The sequence below is a fragment of the Trichosurus vulpecula genome, chromosome 8, assembly GCF_011100635.1.
Source record: "Trichosurus vulpecula isolate mTriVul1 chromosome 8, mTriVul1.pri, whole genome shotgun sequence".
Taxonomy (NCBI): domain Eukaryota; kingdom Metazoa; phylum Chordata; class Mammalia; order Diprotodontia; family Phalangeridae; genus Trichosurus; species Trichosurus vulpecula.
The window spans coordinates 116,872,004-116,894,671 of NC_050580.1; the positions used below are offsets into that span (position 1 = coordinate 116,872,004).

The following is a 22,668-nucleotide window of genomic DNA, read 5'->3' on the forward strand; positions in this document are numbered from 1 at the left end:
CAGTCTCACACCAATATGGTGAGCTCCTGGGAGTGGAAGGCTACCAGGCTTCCCAAGGATGGTCAAACTATCCCAGGTTAGAAAACGAACAGGTAAAAAAAAACTCCCACACCAATCCAAGCAATATCAGGCTCATGATATTCCTTGCACTGTCAAGCCTGGGTGAGATGAGACCCAGTCTTTTCGGTTTTAATCACTTCATTTTTCAGATTTCCTATAAATGTTTATTTAAATGAAGCCATTCTAAACGTGAGATCTTTGTCCAATGTGAAAGAATTTGATGTACTACTGGAGAAATAGAACTCCATTTATATTGATGTTCTTGCTATAAATGAAAGACGTAAAGAAGTCACCGCTAAATAGAAGGATGGCTCAAAGACTCTTCTGGGCAAGGCAAACAAAGAAGTTTGTTGCCAAAAGCAACATGAAATATCATTTAATAAGATACTTGATCATCTTGTCTGGCAGGGTGCATGATGAATAGGCTAAAAGAGACCACCATGAAGGTATTTTAAGGTTCTGTGCCAACATCTGTTGTGGAGGGTGAAGAAGTAGAGAAATTCTAGGAAGAACTTGACCAGAGTCTCCAAACTTAGTCAGTAGACATTACCACTCAGGCCTTTTTCTCAAATACTAGGTCATTTGTTGAATTGAGTGACCAATGGGCCAATGATAATATAGAATTACTTCTATCAGAAAATTACCTGGGAGCAAATCTCCTCTGCACCAAGTTGGCCTGAGCTTAGAACAGGCCAGAAAAGTTCTGGAGTCCTCAATTCTGACCCACTGGTGACCATGGCTGACAAAAGGAAAGCCGTGGCATGGCAAAGGGTATAGAACTCTTGAGAGGAGTTTAGGCCTGAGTCCAGCAGCTCTTAACTCAGAGTTCATAGACACCGCCCCCCCCCCCACACACATATCAGTGTGGTCTATGGGTGGATTTCAGGGAATCTATAAATTTGCATGGGGAAAATAATTGCATCTTTATTTCCACTGACCTCCAACTGAAACTTAGCATTTCTTTCAATTATGGTTTTTAAAACATACACATGATTCTGAGAAGGCATCCAAGGCTTCCCCAACTACTAAAATAAAAAGGGACTCAGTGACACAGAACAGGTTAAGAACTTTGAGCTCAGGTAAGTGTTGCCCTATGGGGGCATGCACAGCCCCACCCAGTGGGTTCCTAGAAGGTATTATCTGTGATTTTACCCTGTCCCTGGGGGTGTCTCTAAGCAGGATTAGTCTAGGAGAGGTTGAGAATCCCTCATGTAAGTTGAGAGCAGTAGGGAGCCATAGCCACCTCTTTTGGGGGAGATTTTTATTTTCCATAAGGCTAGATCTGAACGTGTCCCTTCCCTACTCCATCAACTCCAGTGGTTCTCTATTGTCTCTAGGATAAACTATAAACTCCTATTTTTGTCTTTTAAAGCTCTTCAGGACCTGATCACAACCTATCTTTTTAACCTCATTACTGCCCTTCCTACGCTCTAAACTCTCTGATTTATAAGGTTTTTTCATACTCTAATGTTCTGTGATTCACTGTAGTCAAACTGGTCTTCTCTCTGTTCTTCAAATACAACATGCAGTCTCCCATCGCCGTGCTTTTGCATTGGCTGCCCCCAGCCACCATGCCTGGGATGCACTCTTTCCTCATATTCCACTCATAAAATCCTGCTCTTCCTTTAAGATGCAACTCAAGAACTGCCTTTTACATGAAGCCTTTCCTGATTCCTCAACGGCTAGTGTCCTACCTCCCTAACTACAATATATTTATTTTGTATGTGCTCATATATGTATGTATGGTGTCTCCCAGTAGAATATGAACTCCTTGAAAGTAAGAAATGTTTCATTCTTTGTCTCTTTATCTCTAGGCTCTATTACAATGTCTGGGAAAGAGTGGATGATTAAGAAATGCTTGCTAGTTGATTAGTTGATTAAAGAAGGAAAAGAGTGCTTGGCTAAGGGATGGGGATCCATGTCCTAGAATGTACCCCTCTTCTTCCAATATTATTTCCATCTCTGGTAGTGACATGTATGATAACAGTACATTATTGAAATGCATTTTTGGTTAATAGTGGTATCACTATATCTACATTTCGATAATGTTTTTTCTCATCATTATTTGGGGATGCAGCCCAGAAGCTTACCTCTTGCTTGTTCTGAATTGTTGGCTAATCTTTGGACAAAGAATTTCTTCCTCCTTGAAGAGCCTCTTGCTAATGGCAGGTGAGATGAAGGAGGCTTTTTGGCAGACTAGCCAGTCCTAGAAAGGAGATTATGGTGACTACTTCCATACATCGTTAGCTTCTCAGGTTAGCAATAGTCCTTAAAGCAACACAAATTTTGTTTCTTCTAGGTTGCATCAAAATGCCAGAATCACAAAGACTTAGAGATGAAAGGACACTTAGCATCTAGTTATCTTCTTCATTTTACAAAAATAGAAACTGAGGTTCAGAAAGTTGATATGACTTGACCCAAGCTCCTACAATTAATAAATGGCAAGACTAGAACCCAGGTGTCTTTATTCCCAGGCCAGTGCTTTGTGTCTTGCCTCTAATATTTAGCAGATAGCCCAAAACAATAATAACCTAGTCTACAAATAGCTAAACCTGTGCTTTCTCTTCCATTTCCTCGGTTACCATTTTCCAAAAAACAAACTGTTTTGACCATTGGTTTTTTTAAAGTTTAGGATTTAGTTTCCCTCTTTCCCTAATTCTCCTTCCTCCCATTTCCCCTCATCCCTACTTCATATTTTTTTGTTTTTTTTTGGCAGGGCAATTGGGGTTAAGTGACTTGCCCAAGGTCACACAGCTAGTACGTGTCAAGTGTTTGAGGCCAGATTTGAACTCAGGTCCTCCTGACTCCAGGGCCAGTGCTCTACTCACTGCACCACCTAGCTGCCCCACTTCATATAATTTTTAAAATTGATGTTTGTTTCTTTGGCATCAGAACAGTGATCCTCCTTTGGTTAGAGAAAAAGACAATTTCTGATGCTAAAAAAAATTTAAACAATCATTTCTGGAGTGTTGGCAACCTTTCTGAGGCACACTCCTATTATCCCATTACTATGAATTTTCAGTTGTGATGACTGACTTAGGTGTATATTAGTGTCTTATGAAATAGCTTGATTCTACCTGTTTTGTCTATTTTAAAAATTCATTGCTTCTAAGGCTTGAGAGAGAAAATCTTAATAAAATGACAAATCATTTATTCAGCCAGAGTATATAACTGTTTTAAAGGACTGAAAAAAAAATCCAGGGACCTTACACCTTTGTCTACTGGAAGCCAAAAAAGATACCTCCCACCATCACTTAAAGTTTAATTTTTAGAACATTTTAGTAAAATGGTTTTAAAATCCTCTTCTCTCTGTGAGAACATGTCAGTCAAGAAGCATTAATTAAGTTCCTATTGTGTGAGGCATTTTGCTAAATAAGCACTGGAGATACAAAGAAATATTTAAAAAAAGGCAGTCACTGTTCTCAAGGAGCTCACATTTTAGTGAGGAAGAAAACATATGAACTAGGTACACATAGGATATATATAGAGCAAATGAGATAATTTCAGAGAGAGGGCATTAAGATTAAAGAGGACTTAGGCTGCTTGTAGAAAAAAGCTGAGGTTTAGAGGAAGTTAGGAGGTGGAGAGAGGGGAAGGAAAGTCCTATATTATTGTCTATTATTATTAAATCTTAACGTAAAGCTTCATAAAGATTTATTTTAAAGGGCTATAAAACAGAGCTTCAGTAATCAAATGGCCATTTTCTATGGTGGAAAATACTCCTTCCAAGCAGCCCTGCTGCTAATGTGATGTCGGTACAGTGGTTAAATATAGCAAATCATTGGCAAGACAAATTGAGAGGAAGTCCATTAAATGAAGCTGGCTATGCATTTATCCTCGTTTTTCCTTATTCTGTATATTAAAGGCATTTTGGTGCTTTTCCTATATGTCTCGACTGAATGTCTCTCCCCCCGCCCCCGTCCCCCTCTGGCACATCTCTTGATTTCTGTAGGTTTATTCCTGAGCCTTGGTCAGCCTGCAGCACCACCTGTGGCCCAGGTATCCAAGTCCGAGAGGTCAAGTGTCGGGTCCTGCTTACATTCACTCAGACAGAAACAGAGCTGCCTGAGGAAGAGTGTGAAAGCCCTAAGCCATCCACAGAACGGCCTTGCCTCCTGGAAGCATGTGATGAAGTCCCTGCTGCACGTGGACTGGATTCCTCTCGGCATGAAAAGGACAGTGAAACGATTTATGATTGGGAGTACGTTGGTTTTACTCCTTGCTCAGCTACATGTTTGGGAGGTATTTGACACTTTTCTTCTTCTATGGTGCTTATTTCTTGGGTAGCCAAAGCCATGTGAAAAATAACTTGGTATAAATTAGAATGGGATTGAAAGAAGTTCTGCCAGTGACTTAAGAGATAATTAGTAAAATACTCTGCCTTTTAAATCTCTTACTCACAAGAGGTAGTGCAGAGAGAAAGAGATGCCTGTGTTCTCTGAGCCTAACAGTGTGGTCAGCAGGAGTAGGTAGTGCCTATGGGGGAAGGAGGAGAGGGAATGTGAAAACAGGGAAAGTCCCCTCAACTCTACCGTTTAGGACCTTTGTGGGCTTGGTGAGTGATATCACCTCTCTGCACTAAAATTTCTTTCTTTGTTAAATGAGGGAGTTGACTGGGGACCACCTTGGGAAAAATGTAAGAGGAGCAAAGGTGGGTTTTGTAGCCTGAGAAGAATTTTTGCAGGAACTCATCCTAGAGACTAAAGGGACCCTCTAGATTTCCAGTAGTCTAGCCCTTGATTTTATAGATTCCTTGAAGGGTTTTATTGGATGCAGCAAAGCCTGCTTCTTTAATACATTTTAACATAGGACTACGAAGTCATCCTCCAAAGATTGACTTTCTTCTTTGTTAATTTGAATTTTGAACAGTATGTAAGAATTTCATAACCTGACTTCTGGAAAACAGAGGATTTCCATCTGAAAAAGGTTGGCAGCTGTAGTAAAAAGCCATGCTGAGAGAAATACAATTTTCCGCTCTTAACATTCATGGATCAAAGTCATGTCTCCCATGGAGAAGAAATATTGAATATAAATTAAGAATTTAAAATAATCAACCCCATTGCTTGGCATCCTTGAGATTTTGTTTTAACCTGTAAGCTTGTACATCCATCATATATGCACAGCCCAGCAAAATTGTCAATGGGCAAATTATTTAGTCTTTTCAGCATTGACACATTCAGAAGTTTAAGTGAATCTTCTCTCATGTCGGTGTGGTAACCACAAGTTAACCTTTCTGTCTGCTGATCTTTCTGCAATCATTAAGGAGCCAGACACATTCTTTTTTTCAGCTTCCAGAGCAGATAAACCAGGGGAGTCAAATCTGTATCTTTCAGGATGCATGCATCTCTCAGCTGAATTTCATCTGACCTGTGGGAAAACCTGTGTGGCAAATTTTTAAATCAAGGGTCTTGTTAAGCTCTTCCTCCCTACGTTCGAAACTTATTTTTGCCTCTGTTTGGCAGCTATAATTGTGAAATGCAACACCTTTTAGCAGAAGTATCTTAAAAATTTAGTAAGTAAGAGATATTACTCCATCAAGGAAGACCTTATTCTCTTCAACTGAGCTATTATTCATGTAACTAGAATGAGAAATAACAGATGAGCAGACCAATGACACATTAGCCTTTAGAAGGAAAGGCCCTTGTAAATTGTAGTGTTCTCTAAATGTCAGTTATAACTATTAAGAAAATAATTACTCAAAGACCTTTATGTTACTAAGTAGATTCCTGATGAGGGATTTATGGAAAAACATGGACAAGAATTGCATAGAGTGACCATGTGAGGATTGGGAGCAGCATGAGTGAAGAGGCTGCCCTCATCCATGAAATCATGGTTCTATCTAAGTATGATTCATAACTCAGTGAAATTTACCATCCTAATAGGAGAAGGAAGACTAAAGAGACAGATACTATTGATCAGTTCTTGAAAAGGCAATTGTCATAAAATGAAGGTATTCCGAAAGTTTGAATGGTAGAATTCATTCACAAGAATTCTATAAACTACTTAAAAACATCTCTGTGATGGTACCACGGCTTAACTCCATTCTATTCAAATATATTTTAAGTTTTTAATAAGACAAAAACCATATGCCCAAGAAACAAGTTGTCAAAAACTGTTCAATACAGGGCAGAGTATAATTAAATAACCACTTTCCATGAAAAGTAATTGATTGATTAAGCAATCTTACAACTTTCCTTCACCACTGATGTAAATCATTTTCTTGTACATTATTTCTCATCAATGTACGCCACTTTCTCATTTTCTTGGGAAAATATTGCTTTTAGCCCCTTGCTGATGAATCTGTGTCCACAATGAATTGCACGGAAAAGTTGAATCCTTTGCGAACCAGTGTCCAGAGTAATGTCTCCACAAGCCATTTAATTCAATTTAAAAAATGCCTACCATGTGTAACATGCTGTGTGAGGAGCTAGGGATGTAAAGATGAATAAGAAGCAGTGTGGGGAATAAGAGAGGGACAGAAAGTTTTATAATATAAATTATTTTATTACATGTTTTATTAGAAACTTAACATTGAACACCTAAAGAACTAAACTTGTCTAGTAATTATGCACCATTTAGTGCAAATAATGAATCCTATGAAGTGGTCACATGTATTCAAATTTAAACTATTCGAAGTTGTAATAATATAATTTATGATAATTGGGTCCAGCCCAATTGATTCTGCTTTTTTCTCTTTGCATTGTTTTATGAAGATATTTCCAGGTTTCTCTTTATTCCTAAGACTTGTAGGTCTTAATTGCATTATTGCATTTCATCAATGTACTCAATTTATTTAACTGTTCCCTACAACTGCAAATTCTTAAAGGGGTTAATGCTCTCATTGGCCAGACATTGGAAAATTAGATTGCTTCTACAGTCCCATAGGTTCATAGATTTTGGCTAGATCTTAAACGTAACTATTTACTTAGCAATGAAGAAAAATAACATCATAGACATTCCTATATTAAAATAAATTTTAAAATATACATTACAATCCACATATATACATGGGCCACACTCACCAATGTACTCGCTGTCTGTGGTGAAGAGTAGACACGCACTTGCAGAACCTGGCAAGGGAGCATGTGAAGAGCAAAATCCTACGTGCTTGGGATTACTTACATAAGGAACGTAGGCTTTGATATCATTGATCCATTAAAGAACATCTAAACTAAACAAAACTGCTTCTCTGTTAACTGTTTGTCTTTTGGTCCTTAACACTCTCCAGGTAGATAGAGCCTCTTCCCCTTTTCTCTGCCATACGCTTAACCAAACACAATTTCTTTCAACTTACAATCACCCTTAAAAGGCAGTTAGAAACTACCACCCCTTAATGTGAAGAAACAGCAGTCCATTTTAAGCCAAAGAACTACACAGGTCATCAGCCTAGGTATCTGGTCTATAAGGACCAGCCCAGCCCAACTAGTCCTCACCCAGATGACCAATCATAACAGAGGTCACACACACAGCAAACGACTCAGGTTGACTCTGGACAAGGAAAACCAAAACTAACCAGCTCTTTCTAGAGAGCAGCTGAAGTATCTGTTTGTCCTCTTTCTTCATTTCCTTCTCAGGCCAGAGGAGACAGGAAAGGACAACATATGCTTCTGAGGATTTCACCAGTTAGAAATCATAGAGCTGAAATCTTCTGAGAGCTGTCCACTCTTGCGGTTGGTCTCTTCAAACTTCTCCAACAAACTGGTTTTTCCAACCCTCAGCTATTTCTTCCATCTTCACTTCTTAGGTTCCTTCCTCCCATTTTTCTGCCTCAGCCTCCAATTTCTTATCTCTCCTATACCCCTATATCTTTCAGTGGATTAAATTAAAGCCTCCCGGATTTTGGTAACTCACCTTTCACCACTTGTCACTTTTCTTCTTTGAAATCAATAGCCCTTCTAAAATCACATCAACGTCTCTCCATATACTTATATGAGTGATTTTTGAAGTTTTTTTTTTCTTTAGAGACAGCTAAGTAGAGTTAGTGGATAGAACACCAGGACTAGAATTTGTGAAAAACTTGAGTTCAAATCCTGCCTCAAATGTCTATCAGCTGTGTAAACCTGGACAAACTACTTGATGACTGCCTCAGTTTCTTCTTCTGTAAATTGGTGATAATAATAACACTTACCTCTAAGAATTATCATCAGGCTAAAGTGAGATAATACATATATATATATATATAAAAAATACTTTGCAGACCTTAAGGTGACATATAACTATTAGCTATTATTATTATTGTCATAAAACAGTTCTAGGCAAATAAGATGAGGGACCATAATATTCAACAAAACATTGTCTCCAGGGGCAGTTAACTGATTTTAGATGTTTACCATTATTCTGTGGGTAGTATGTGAATGTGCGTGGTCCTAGAGTGGACCTTGCATGGCTGAGTCTGCTACTTTGTCAAAATATCCATTTTCATTCTTTTTATTGTCCCTCTCTACTCCTGACACAGCTGTCACACTGACAAACACAGGTCTGACCATATTGACATGTCTACTAAAAAATCTTTGATGCCTATTGCATGAAGGATAAAATATTAAACCCTCAGGCTAACCTTTAAAGCCCTCCACCACCTGGCTCCCCACACCTACCCAGGCCTAGTAAATTTTGCTCCCCTAACACGTTCTCTTCTCTGTTCTAGTCAGACTGGCTTGCTAGCTCGTCCTTGGCACTACACTCCATCTCCTGCTTCTGCTCCTTGCATAAGTGGTGACCTGTGTTTAGAAGGTACCTCTTCCTCTTAGGGACCCTACGGAGTGTCCCCTCCTGCATAGGAGAAAGCCCCTGTCTTAGCTTGGGTGTCCTTACCTCACCTCAGTTCCCTCAGCTAATAAGTACCCATCCAGACGATGGGCGTAGCCTCCTTAGGAGTCTGGGACCTGTGCCACATGGACTGGCTCGTGGGCCTGGCTAGGGCATACTTGTAGAAACTGCTCCATCACCCCCTTCTGCAAGATTGCCTCGGCCCTAGAGGTCTCCTTGCAGCCGGTTCCTTACTGATTCCTCTAGGGCCCTGACCATTTCACATTCTGTCTTACCAGAGGCTCCTATGTGCTCCTAAGACCAACTTTTCCATAGGAAGTTTCTTCCTTCACCTGAATCATATCAAAGACAGTCTTTCCCATCTTCTGGTAGAGCATGTGGCTCTCTCCACTCCCTTAGGAGCAGAGCTCTATGCCAGTGTGGAGGCCTATTGCCAGGTAATTTATAAATTCCTAAAGAAGGAGAGGGACTTGGCCCTGAGAGCCTTCTTTCCTTGACATTCCTATAGCACTTCATCTGAATCACTTATATTAAAATGCCTTGTATTTTTATTCATATTTGCAAATGTCTCATCACCTCTCCTATATTTTAGGGCAAAGACTGCTTCATCCTCCCTTTGTATCCTGTTTGGCACCTAATAAAGTGCCCACCATTTAATGGGGGCTTTTACTTGTAGAATAAACTAATAATAATTTTTTTAAAAAAAAACCCTCCCTTTATTTGAGATAGCATCCATGAAGATAATCAGATTTAGAGCTAGAAGGAACCTTAAAAATCATCTAGTCTAGTGCCTCCATTTTACAGATGAGAAAAACTGAGGCCTCAAAAGACCCAAGTGACTTGGCAAGGATCCCATGCATAGCAAGCAGCAGAACCAATATTTGAAGTCCCACGTTTTTGCACTGTACCTTGTATTGTCACCGTCTTTTAAAACAAATTCATAAATCAAAGCCCTGGGGGTTAAAGTGACATACTTAAGGTTACCACATATAAAATTATAGATGGAATTCTATTTTATTCAGCTTCCAGCTATCCATCTTATCTTTCAGTTGTAGAAAAATCTGAATAAGATGTCATTCGTCCTTGCACATCCTCTTTGCATTTTAATTGCTACCAAACTTGTAAAAATTATCAGGTCCGCGTAGGAAGAGGACGGATGTCTACTTACGTCCCTTATTCTCATTTATTCCCTTCTGCCCTGAGAAGTCAGGTGGTACACTGCTCTGCGAATCAGAAGACTTGGGTTCCAACTGGCCACGTGACTGTAAACAAATTACTTAACCTCAGTGGGCCTAATTTGCTTCATCTATAAAGTGAGAATAACAAGGCTTGGATTATTCAGTTTGCATGGTTGTTGTGGGGAAAGTGTTTTATAAATTATAAAGTTCTATTTAAATATGATCTATTATTAGTTTAACCATTGTTCTTTTAGAGACTATCTAGGCACACAGTTGAATGCTAGGTCACAGCTGTTGTTAGGCCAAACACAAACACATACGTGCACACACACACATAACATTCAGCCCTTTTCAAACCTAGTCAAAACAATTTTACAACAGAGCCTTCCTGAAATTAACCACTTGGCTTATGGTACCTACTGATGCTAAGGAGAATTCTGGCATCCAGGATGTAGGTACACATCCTGTCTGACTGTTAAGCACGTTACATACAAGGACATTTAATATGTTTGAAACAACATGATTAGGTCAGGTGTCAGACTAATGGAAGATTGCAGCCTGATTTTGAAGAATCCCAGATATTGAATGCAATTTTTTTTTGGTTTGTAGTGAGAATGTCCAAAAAATTACAAGGATCTCATAGAGGTTTCACAGGGACATAGAGGTAATACACACATTCAAAGTAGTGCACCTGAACTAATGAGCAGCGTGGAGGGCAAGCATGCCTATGCTTAGAGTGATGTTTAATCCAGGAGTCTGCATTTGGGGCAGGAGGCAAATGGTGATTTTAATACAAAGACTAGAGGAGAAGGCACTGTGGTTTTGTGGAAGGAGGATTAGGTCTCAAGTCAGAAAATATGGGGTCCAAATCCCAGCTTTATTACTTTATTTGAATGACTTTTATTGTACCACTTAAAAATTAGACCTTAGCTTCTATATCCTTTGAAATGAAGGGGCCAGACTAACTCTCTAATGTTTCCAGTGGTAGATTCTGAGATCCCATATGGTCAGGTATTGTGCATGCTGGTCACTTCAGAGAAAAGTGAAACTAATAGTAATACTTTAAACATTCACCAAGACACTCCAAAGCAGGAAGGAAAGATCACAGAATGGAATAATCCATAGACTTCCTTCAAATTCTGGTTCTATCACTTACTTGCTGTGTGGCCTTGAGTGACCTCTAGACTACATTTTCCTTATCTCTAAATTGAGGGGATTGAACTGAATCATGGCTCAGGTCACTTCCAATTCTGACCTTCATGTTTCTGGGCATGAATGAGTGAATATTCATGACTGAATAAATGAATGAAAAAGAATTCATTAAGAGCCTGCTAGGAGCACAGGACTGTGCTAAATACTGAGAATACAAGGGGAAAGGCAGAGACAGTCTGCCCTCAAGGAGCTCACCTGAACTGGGGAGACAATCTGACCTCGGACACTAGTGACCCTTGAACAAGTCATTTAACCTTGGTTTGCTTCAGTTTCCTCATCTGTAAAATAGGGTGAATAATAGCACTTACCTTGTAGATTTGTTGTGAGGATCAAATGAGATAATATTTGTTTTTTTTAAAAACTGTTTAATACAGTGCCTGCACGTACTAGGTGGTTCTGTATACATGCTTATTCCTTTTCCTTCCCTCCCCTCCCCTCTCTTCCCTTCCCCTACTATTCCCAATGATCTTGAGCTCAGGGTCTGTAGTGTTAATGTGATTGAAGATCTTACCCACCCATCAGTGGGCCTCAGGTGGAGCCCGTTAAGGGAAACTTGATTAGATGAGGTTTGTTTTGTTGGAAGGCCCATACTTTTTGCTAATTTCTAATTAGGCACTGGGTCATGTGGGTTGTAATGCCCTCTGGCTCTGAAGAAGTGTATATATACTCTGAGGTTAGCATTTTGCTTTGGGGCTCACTCACTAAAAGAGTGTTCCCTGTGATTTGGCCAGATGAGACTCTGGGTAGTTAAGGAGCCCTGGCCCTGGCCCTGGCCCTAGCCCTAGCCCTAGCCCTGGCCCTAGCCCTAGCCTTAATGTTGATGCTTCTTTCTCTGGTAACTATGTATGTATTACTATGGTCAGACAATTAGAAGCCCTGTCTGTTGGTCTTTATTTCTGTTTGTAATTTCTGCTTGTAATTTCTGTTTGTATTTTCTCTGAAGTTCAGGGTGCTGACTTTTCCCCTGAACTAAGTGAATGATATATATGTTCAATTAAAGTAAGATTGTTGACCCCTCTAAAGTTGCTTTCCTTTAGAAGAGCAGATCAAAGAACCTGTGCTGGCAGCCCTCCTGTGTTCTGGTGTTATTGGTCTTACATCTCCACAGCAGCTGCAAGTAGTATTGTTGTTACAGGGTCCTGTCTCCTTTGGAGAAGGAAGGCAGTCCTCAAGATGGTATCAGTGGCTTAACTCTCCTGCGCCAGGAGGCCACCTCTTTCTTCTCCCTCAGAATGCTTTACCACCTCAGTTAGACTAGCTCGCCTGACCTTTGCATGTAAATTGGTCAGTGTGCTCTAGGGACAGATGCAGTTGCCCCTTTCTTCATTGTAGTTGTTTCCATGGATAAAGGTTTTGGATACTGGGTTAGAAGCAAGACTGGTGAGGGAGGAAGAAGGGAACAGTCCCATTCCCAAGACTCTTGGGCTTACCTTCCCAAACAGGCAGTTGGCCGTTAGCATCATCAACCTGAGAAACCATTTTCAAATGAATTGTTGTGTTAGTAATCAACAGTAGTTGTTGAGTCAACCATAATCAAAAGTTTTAAGCTGTTCGTGGTTACAAGGTTTATAAAGTTCCAAATGTCACGATCCTTTAACTGAGTCAGCAAATATTTATCAAGTCCTGACTCTATTCCAGTCATTATGCTAAGCACTGGGGATCCAAAGAAGGTCAGACGTCACAGTTTTATCTTCAAAGAGCTTCCATTCTAATGGGCGAGATAACAAGATATATAAAGAGTAAATTCTTAGATGTCAAAAGGAAAAAATGTCATAGCTAGAAAGAGAGGTCCAATAAAGTCCCAAGCAGGCCCACCTGCTAGGGTAGGTCATCAGCAGAGCTGTTAGGGGAAAAACCTCTGGAGAGCAAAAAAAAAAAGTGTTGGGGCAAGGCAGGAAAAATGCAAAGGGAGTAGAAACAGAGGAAGTTGCCCCGCCCATTGCATAACTGCAGAGGAGACTGAACCTGCCCACTGAGTGTGCAATGAAAGAAAAAGCCCCTTGGGAGCTGCTTTCTACAGGGGTAAAATGAATCATTTTTTTCTCACCACCATTTTAAAGATGCTATAAAAAGTTGATCCATCTAGGACTCTGTACTAGTGTTAATTCAGATTGCTTGTCCTTTCTCACTGGTATTCTGAAAGTTATTTTCTAGCTATTAAAGACAACTAGGTTGTGCAGTGGCTGGAGCACTGGGCCTGGAGTCAGGAAGACTTGAGTTCAAATTTGGCCTCGGACACTTACTGTGGGACCCTGGGCAAGTCACTTAACTTCTGGCTGCCTCAGTTTCCTCACCTGTAAAATGGGGATAATAATAGCACCTACTTTCCTGGATGGTTGTGAGGAAAAAAATGAGATATTTGTAAGTGTTTAGTACAGTGCCTTGCATATAACAATGCTGTATAAATGTTATAGTAGACTTGAGAATCATTCAGAGCCTTGGCTCTGGGGGGACCTTTTGCCCACAACTATCTGGATGTGTCTTCCTGGATAGTTTTTCCCCGGGGTGTGGGCCAGCTAGTCTATCCCCATAGGCCAGATTATCCCCTGGTCTTTCTGTGGATAAAAGAGAGAATGAAAATGCTCTAGTTGAGCATTTTCTGAATATCACTATCTGTTGCCTTAAAGGAAATACCAGGGCCTGTCTTGAGCTGACTTATTTTCTGAGACAGAGGCAGTGATAAAATGTGTGTTTTAGCCTCCATTAAGAGACATTGGTGAAGTGTTTTCTGAGGTTTCCTCAGGGAAAAGAGTAATGAGCATAAATACAAGTATTTAATTCAGCTGATGCAGCTGAGAACTAAGGAAAAATCAAAGCAAGAAAATTAAAAGTATGCCAACCGTGTGCTAAAATCATACTACTAAGGGTCTGTGTACTCTAACTTTATACATAATTCTAACAAGCTTGATTAGTCCCACAGAAGATCTGAAGTAGATGATTAGAATGGAGGAGAAGAGTTACTATCACCAGACCTAGTGACAAATGCTGAGATGTTACAGGTGGCACTCCAGCAAGAGAGGACACACATGCGCGCACGCACACACACACGAAAGAGAGAGAGAGGAAGGAAGGAAGGAAGGAAGGAAGGTAAAGGCAAATAGAACTGTATTGTGTGGTATAGAGGAATTTTTTTGTCAGAATGCTAGAGTTCAAATTCTGACTTTGCAACTTCTGTGACCTTGTTCAAATAATTTACCCTTTTCAGGCTTCAGTTTCCTTATCTGTAAGATGAGGGTTGAACTAAATGACTTTCTAAGAGCTCTTCACTTCTAAGCCTATGAACCTATAGACTTCAATAATTCCTGAGTTTATCTCTGTTTAAGCCTAGAATAATACCTGGTATTGATAGTGATCAAGTAATGGTTAAATTATGACCAGTGTAACCTGTGTAAAAAAGTCAGGAAAGTATATGATGCCATTTAAAAAACTGTCTTTAATAATATTTTTTAATATTTAGCTAGCTAGAGACCTTAACTGGACAGAATATTAATTCCCTAAGAGTTCTGGATGGGTAAGGTTTAATTGTATATTTTAAGGAATTCTAGTTACAAATCAAAATACACATAAATATATATTTATGTGCACATGTGCATATAGACATGTACATATATGTATATATATATATATACATATAAACTTTCGCATAAGAAAATAAATGTAACTGGCTAGGAAAGGAATGTTTATAGATATTGCAAATGACTAGGGGAAATTTTACATTTGAAAGCAAGAAGCAGAATTAGTGTGTTGTGACAATATTTATTCTTGTGTATCAGGTGAATCAGTTTTTATTAAAGGTTTATAATTAGCTGGCATTAAATTTAGCACTATGTATTACTATCATTAAGCATATGAAATTGCTAATGAAGGCAGCAGGGGCATTACAGAAAAGGCAGAGGAAAGAGTTGGCCTTTGTAAACAAATATTATGTATATACAATTATCTCCCTTTTTTAAACCATTACTTCATTGGAAAACTGCTGGGCTGAAACATAACAAGTGTTTATTTTAGAAATCCACCACACCATAAAAAAGGATCATGACTCTTTCATGTGAAATTGAATACATTTTTATATTTCAGTGTCTTCTTACTCTTAAAGCTTTTACCCAACAGTTTCCAACACTTTGTGGTAATTCTCATGTTTAAAATTTTATCTTTTTCATTCATTCAATTCATTCATTCTGCAAGCATTTCTCAAGTACCTACTATATGCCAACCAGTGTGCAAGGTACTGAGGTACCTCCAGAAATGACACAGTTCTTGCTTTTAAAGGAACCTCCCGTCCATTGGAAGATAAACATTTATAGTGATAAGTAAATATGCCTCTGTGTATCTGTATATCTATAGAGACATGTATGTACCCACATATATCTATACCTGTCTATTTGAGTCTATGTAAATATGCATATATGTACACATACATATACAGATACATGCATATATACTCTATATATACATATATATATGTATATATATGTATGTATGTATATAAATATATAAATATTTATGAAGTGGAAAGCACTAACAATCTGGAGAGATCCACCAGTTTAGGAGATCACACTTAAGCTAAACTTTGAAAGAAGTTAGGAATTCTGTGAGGTAGAATTGAGGAATAAATACATTCAAGCCATAAGAGAAAACCCATGTAAAGGCACAGAGAAAGATGGGAGGTGGAATGTTAAGTTTGGGAAACAACAAATTTTGCCTAAAACATCGAGTCAAAGAAAATCATGTCCAATTATCCACAAAGGTAGGCTAAAATCCAATTATAAAGGGCTCTAAATGCCAGATGGAAGAGTTTATACTTTATATTAAAGGTAACAGGGAGCCACTAGAGTTTTATCCTCTATCTGAAATGCTTTAGACTTTCACTTTAAGAATATTCAATTGGTAGTTGTTTGGTGGATGGATTGGAGAGGGTAGAGATTGACAGTGGAAACCAATTAGTAAACTATAGCAATAGTCCAGGCTAGAGGTAAAGAGGACCGAAATGAGAGTGGTAGCTGTGCAAGTAGAGAGAAGGGTTTAATGGGAAAGAGATTGTAAAGATAAAATTAAAAGCACTTGGCAATGGATTAGTTACGGAGTTTGAGGGAAAGGGCAAATGAACAGCAACTTAGAGGTTGTGAACCCAAGTGACTTGTGGTAGTACCCTTAATAGAAATAGGGAAGCTCAAATGAGGGGCAGTTTTGGGAGAAGAAGTAATGAGTCCTGTTTTGGGCATGTTGAGTTTGAGACGCCTCCTTGTTGTACAGATGGAAATGTCAGAGATTCAGTTTCAGACATAGCTCAGGAAAAAGACTGCACAAAAGTGCTTCTGTGAAGGCACATCCATTCTCCTTTGCAGAGGAGGGACTATGAGAATGGAACACGGCATTATAATGTTGGACTTCTTCCATGTTTTGATTAGTTTCACTAAACTACTTACTTTCCCCCTTTTTTAAACTCTTGGTCCTAAGGGATAGTTCTTTGGGGAGGAAGGAGGATATATTGAACCTAGCACTATAAAAACAAAAGATAATTTAAAAAAAAATTCTCAGGTGCTTCATGGAAGTAATTCTGGGTTCTTAAAGGTTAAATCAACAGAAAGAAGGTTCTGGAAGGCTCTACCAAAGTGGAAGGACTAAGAGTACGCAGTCTGAGCAACAGGCTGAGTTTATTATTCAAGAACCCGACACACAGAGAGACTCACTATCAAATTAGCTACTAGGAGGTGAATTCTTTGGCCAAAGTGACCTGAAAGTAATAAAGAGAGAAAATAATAAGTTGTCCTATGCAGGACCTTTCCACTTCCACAGTGGTGGAATATTGGGAAAAGTAGGAGAGAGCACTAAAAGTCACCTAATTTTGTGCTGTCTACAAATAGAAAATTAACTGCTGATTCTCAGTATGTGAGTCCTTTATGCAAAGAACCCTGAGTACCCACTAATACTCATGACTATCAGCATCCCACTGATAACATGACTAGAAAAACTGAACCATATCCCTATTGATAATTTCACTATAAAGGAAACCAGGAATCATAAAGTTGTAGCCAAATAGAAACTTGGCTCATAGGTTCTCCCCCAAGAGAAGCTAAGAAAGAAGTCTGTTAAATTAGATTCATTATGTGCAGCCAACAGCAACAAGAAGCATCCTTTCATGAGACACTTGATCATTTCTCTTTGCAGTGGTTATTTTAAGTATTGAGGATCATAGTTAAAATAATTGCAGCACATGTTCAAACACCTGTTGCAGAGGATAAATATGTAGGGAAAAATCTATTTCTGTAACTTGATGAGATCCTCTAAATTAAGTCAATATTTACCCTGATACCTAGTGACTTCAGTGTGAAGGTAGACACAGGGGAGGATGCTGGGACTATTTTTGGAAAATATGGCTCCAGATCAAAGATTGAGAGAGGCTACAGGCTTCTAAACTGCTCAGAAACCTCACATCTGTAGATCACAAATACTCTCTTCAAAGAGAGAACTCAAGGTGCCTGGAGTGGAGAGAACACTAAACAATATCATAAAAACTGAAATTGATTGTATCTTGACAGGAATTAGCTAGTTATGCATGATGTGGGAATAATTTTCCTGTTGCTCCATAGTCAGACACAGTTAAAGAAAATAAACACTAAATTAAAAGAAAAGATAAAGATGAACAGACATTATGTGATTTCAGTGGCTCCAACTCAACATATTTCAACAATTTGTTTACTCTGAAAGATGGGAAATGTACCAAAGTAAATATTTTAACTCTCTCACTATTTTTAGAAGAGTTTAACTGATAGAAAATAACCTCCAAAAGAAAGAGGTCAAAAGACCCCAGAAACCACCTCATCAGCCAGTAAATATTTCTGAATCGCCTTGATAAGCAGAGAGACATGGAAGCCAAGGGAAACATCACTTTAGAGTATAAATTGATTGTAAAACATTATAGGGATGAAAGGCTTAAAAATGTGAAAAGCATCACGTCACCAAAATCTGAAAAGCAGAGGACTAAGGACTACCTAAGCCAGATTAGGTGAAGATCAAAGGAAAACAACAAGTACGTATGAAAAAGAACAGATTTATTGCCATTTTTCAGACAGTATGTTATCCTCAGTAGTAAATGTGAAGGCCTTACATTTTTTTTCTACCTCCTTGGTTTCCAATATACTATATGTAGAAGTTAAAATGATAAATGTGAAGTTGAAAATGGAAAATTCAGATGGACTATATGAAATACACACAAAACAAATTAATACTGACAGAAACACAATTTACAAGGCATTTGAGATCAATTTTTCAGTATGTTTCAAAAAGATAAGTGTTGCGAAAGAGTAGAATAGATCACGGATGGTGCTGTTACCAACTTTTAGCGGTGGGAGGGTGGTGTGGCGATCAGCTGTTCAAGTACTCCTGTGTGCCTCTCACCTTGGTACTAACTCATTGTCCAGATGTGTTTCCTTGTATAAACTCTCCTTCTCCACTCTAGGAAGTAGTATCAAAGGATTTTGAAATTCTCTTTATCCTTTTATTGGTAACAAGCCCCCAGTCAGAGACAGCGATTCTAGCAAAACACTTCAATGTATTTTTGTGTCTTTTCTCTGGGGACGTATCCTCTTCAGTTGCTTTTTCCCACCTGCATTTCTAATAAGTACACCATGAGTAGCAAAGGCCTGTGGTCACCGCTGTTTATAGACAAATAAATGTCTAAAACAAAGAAGCCTTTCCCTATGTTCAATGGGTAAGGTTTTAGTCTTCCATGAGAGAGACTAAGAGGAGAACAGAGATACAGGATTACCATCTTTGGGTCTATAATCTGTTAAGCAGCAGAGCATTTTTCCCAATATTTCATGTGCCCAGGTGATCCAAGCAGCTTTGTTCCCAAGCTCTAAATCAATAATTTTGTGAAGTGTCCTATGTTGTAGATGTATTAACTTTTCCTTACTAACCAGACTCAGATATAAGTCATCTTATATGGTCCTTTGACATGTCTTGAGTTATGTTGACTTTAAGTTCAGCCACTGAATAGACTCAATTGCTTAGAGGGGATAAATTGAACACCTCTCAAAAAGAACCCAAATAATAGTAGCTGCCATTTATATAGTGCAGTAAGGTTTGCAAAGTGTGTTACAAATATCATCTCGTTGTATTCTCACAACCACCCTGGGAGGTAGGTGTTACTATTATCCCCATTTTACAGAAGAAGAAACCAAGGCAAACAAAGGTTAAGTGATTTGCCCACAATCCCACAGCTAATAACGATCAGAGGTAGAATTTGAACTCAGGTCTTTCTGACCTCAGGACCAGCACTCCATCCCTTGTGTCACCTAGCTGCTTCAGTGAGCTGGAGTCTAATAGCAAGAGGAACATCTGAATGAGGATAAGCATAAGTCAGAAAGAGAGTCATAGAAAAGTCTCCAAGAGTGGGCTTAGGACCTTCTGGGTTCCAAGTTTCACTTCTAGGGCTCTGAGTTACAATTCTAACACCGATGAAAAGTATCTTAAGAAGAAGGTGGTAATTGTGTAATGTGGGGGACCACCCAATAAACCATGGGGACAGATTGCTTCAGATAGCTACTCTGGAACTTTGACCTTTGAGAGCTCTGGAAACTGTGCCAGTCGGTGAGTGAGTCCCCTAAATACTTTAGTGGGGAATTCTGAAAGAAGGTCCTTTACTTCATCTAAGAGAGCAGCATTTTTTTCAACTCTAATGCTAAAACAAAACTATGAAGAGACTTTGTCATTTCAATACATACATACATTCATATGTGTGTTTGTATACACATATATACATACACAAAAATACATACAGTGTGTGTATAGTTGAGTCATTTTTCAGTCATGTCCAACTTTTCATGACCCCATTTGGGGTTTTCTCTTAGCAAAGATGCTGGAGTGGTTTGCCACTTCCTTCTCCAGCTCATTTTACAGATGAGGAAATCAAGGCAAAAGGGGTTAAGTGCCCTCACTTTAAGGCTCCATCCACTTGGTGCAGAGGAAAGCCCCAGTGGAGCTTTCCCCTGTGGAATGGCTGCCACTTCCCCCCACCCAGGCAACACCATTTCAACTAGAAACACGCATACATGTCACTGGTGGCTTCTCTGACGTAGCATCTTGGCTTTACTCAAGACAGATGATGTCTAGGGTCCCTTTGCCTGGCCTAGCATTAGCATTCTTCATCTTAGGTAGTGTGATGGCTAGAACACTGACTCTGGAGTCAGAAGGATTTGAGTTCAAATCCAACTTCAAACACTTAGCTGTGTGACCCCGGGCAAGTCACTTAACCCTGTTTGCCTCAGTTTCCTCATCTATAAAATGAGCCAGAAAAGGAAATGGTAAACCATAATAGTATCTTTGCCAAGAAAACCCCAAATGGGGTTTATGACTGAAAAATGACAAAACAACAATCTTTACATTCATACAGTTGACTAGGGGAATATAAAGAATATGAAATTCTGGTATGCTTGTTGTTCATTACAGAAATTAATTTCATTTGATGGAACAAATCATAACCTTAAATGCTCTCTTGCAACTAGGTATCTCCTCTAGATGTGTTAAGATTATACGCGATTCCATGATGGATAGTCATAATGATAGTTTTATTTGACAATCCCGTGGGTACAAAAGTCAAGTGAAGCGTCACATGAGAGACACATGCTCACATTGATGTTTACCACTTTCATAGAGGATATTCTGGCCAAAATTATTGACTCATAGAGGAGTTTCCTCTTGAGAGAATTTTTCAGCTGCTTCTGTTTGCAAGTGATATATGCCAATTGAGTTGATCTCTGTCACACTACAGGTTATTCTAAGTAAGATCTATGCTCACTCAAAAAAAATAGGCTTAACAGTCAATTTTCTGTTATAAGCCTTACTTGTATTTTCTCCCAACTGGAAAACTAGCCCTCTTCCACATGGAGGTGGATCCCAAGGTTGAATCTGAGTTGGGTCAATACTTTAATCAAATTTGTAAATCATAAAGCTTTGCATAAATCTGACATAATCAATGTAAGCTAATTTAACAAATTAAATTTATAAATCATAAAGCTCTGTATAAATCTGACATGAGCTAATTTAACAAACTAAGAGAGAGAGTGAAAGAGAGAGCAAGAGAGCAAGAGTGAAAGAGAGAGGGAGAGCAAGCACACGTCTACACGCTAAAAAAAAAAAATAGGAAGATGAAAAACACTTTATTTGAGGTGCTAAATTTTCCTGGGCCTTAATTTCCTTATCTGTAAAGTGAAGGAGTTGGACCAGATGACCTCTTCAGTTCCTTCCAGCTCTCAAACTGTGATCCTATGAACATATTGCCTGCGTTATGATATGTAGTCATACAGTGCCTATCAGTTAAATTTGTTTACAGGCAATGGATAGACAGTGAGATGGGTCCAGGAATAAATAGAGATGGAGATTAGAATGAATCCCAAACTCCATTTGGACTTCTCTGATGAAATTTCTCTCAGCTTTAGACTTTCTTCATTGCCTTATCCTCTTACTCACTATGTAAATATATCTGTGCCCGTAATTTACTGTTTTTTAACATCTTAAACATAGTAGACATTAAACAATGTTTTTGTATTTATATGTTATTGTGTCTTAACTCCTATTTAACTGGTTTTCTCTTTGAATGGTAAACTCTCTACTCACTTCTATTTCTTTTATATACCCTCCCCAAACCTAGTATATACCAACCATTACATACACCCTGTAGATAGCTTTACATGTTTCTGGTTACCTGAAACAATATAGATTTTACTGTTCAACAAGTGGAGTGCAGAAGTTTACTATTTCCACAGATTTTCTTTGCCAGCCAAAATACAGTCATTAGATCGGGAAATACTGTTTTATTTTCTCTTTACTCTAGTCTATAATTTACATCTTATGTTTTAGGCCAGGATTTAAATTCCAATCATTCAGTTTTTTTTTTTTACCTCAAATGAAAAGTATGTTTATAAAAGTTCATATTTAAGTCAGGAAAAACCAATGCAGTGAAACTCTAAACAATAATTAAAGTTGTAATAATATGTAATTTATAATTAAGTTTTAATGGGACATAATTTAAATTTATAAATGCAGTATATTCCACACTTTTCCACTTCATAGTATTTATACTAATGAACAGGGAATACTCTTTTCCCAACCTCTTCCTGTATAAGTCTGACCCAGCTCAAATACCACTTTCTCCATTAGACCTTTATTGATACTTTTTTCCTTCATTAGACTCAACATTGCACTTGTACTAGTCTTATATGCTAGACATGTTCATTTTATATTGTAGTTATTTGCATGTATATTCTATCACCTCATTCTAGATCAGAAGTTCTTATTTTGTGTTGTAAATATCTTTGGAAATCTGGTGAATTCTATAAACACTTTCTCAGAAAAAAAATATTTTAAATGCATAAGACAAAATAAGTAGGATTAGAAAGGAAATCAATTAATTAAAATATAGTAATCAAAATTAAAAAATAAGTTCACGGAC

The 22,668-nt window shown here is 38.5% G+C and overlaps 1 protein-coding gene across 1 annotated transcript in view; it reads left to right on the top strand.

The window, feature by feature from the left end:
- ADAMTSL3 (ADAMTS like 3) overlaps window positions 1-22,668 on the top strand; it is a 563,622-nt gene that overhangs the window by 440,069 nt on the left and 100,885 nt on the right. The window contains exon 16 of the mRNA XM_036737163.1: window positions 4,013-4,302. Coding sequence (XP_036593058.1) covers window positions 4,013-4,302 — 290 coding nt within the window. The remainder of the gene's footprint in view (window positions 1-4,012; window positions 4,303-22,668) is intronic.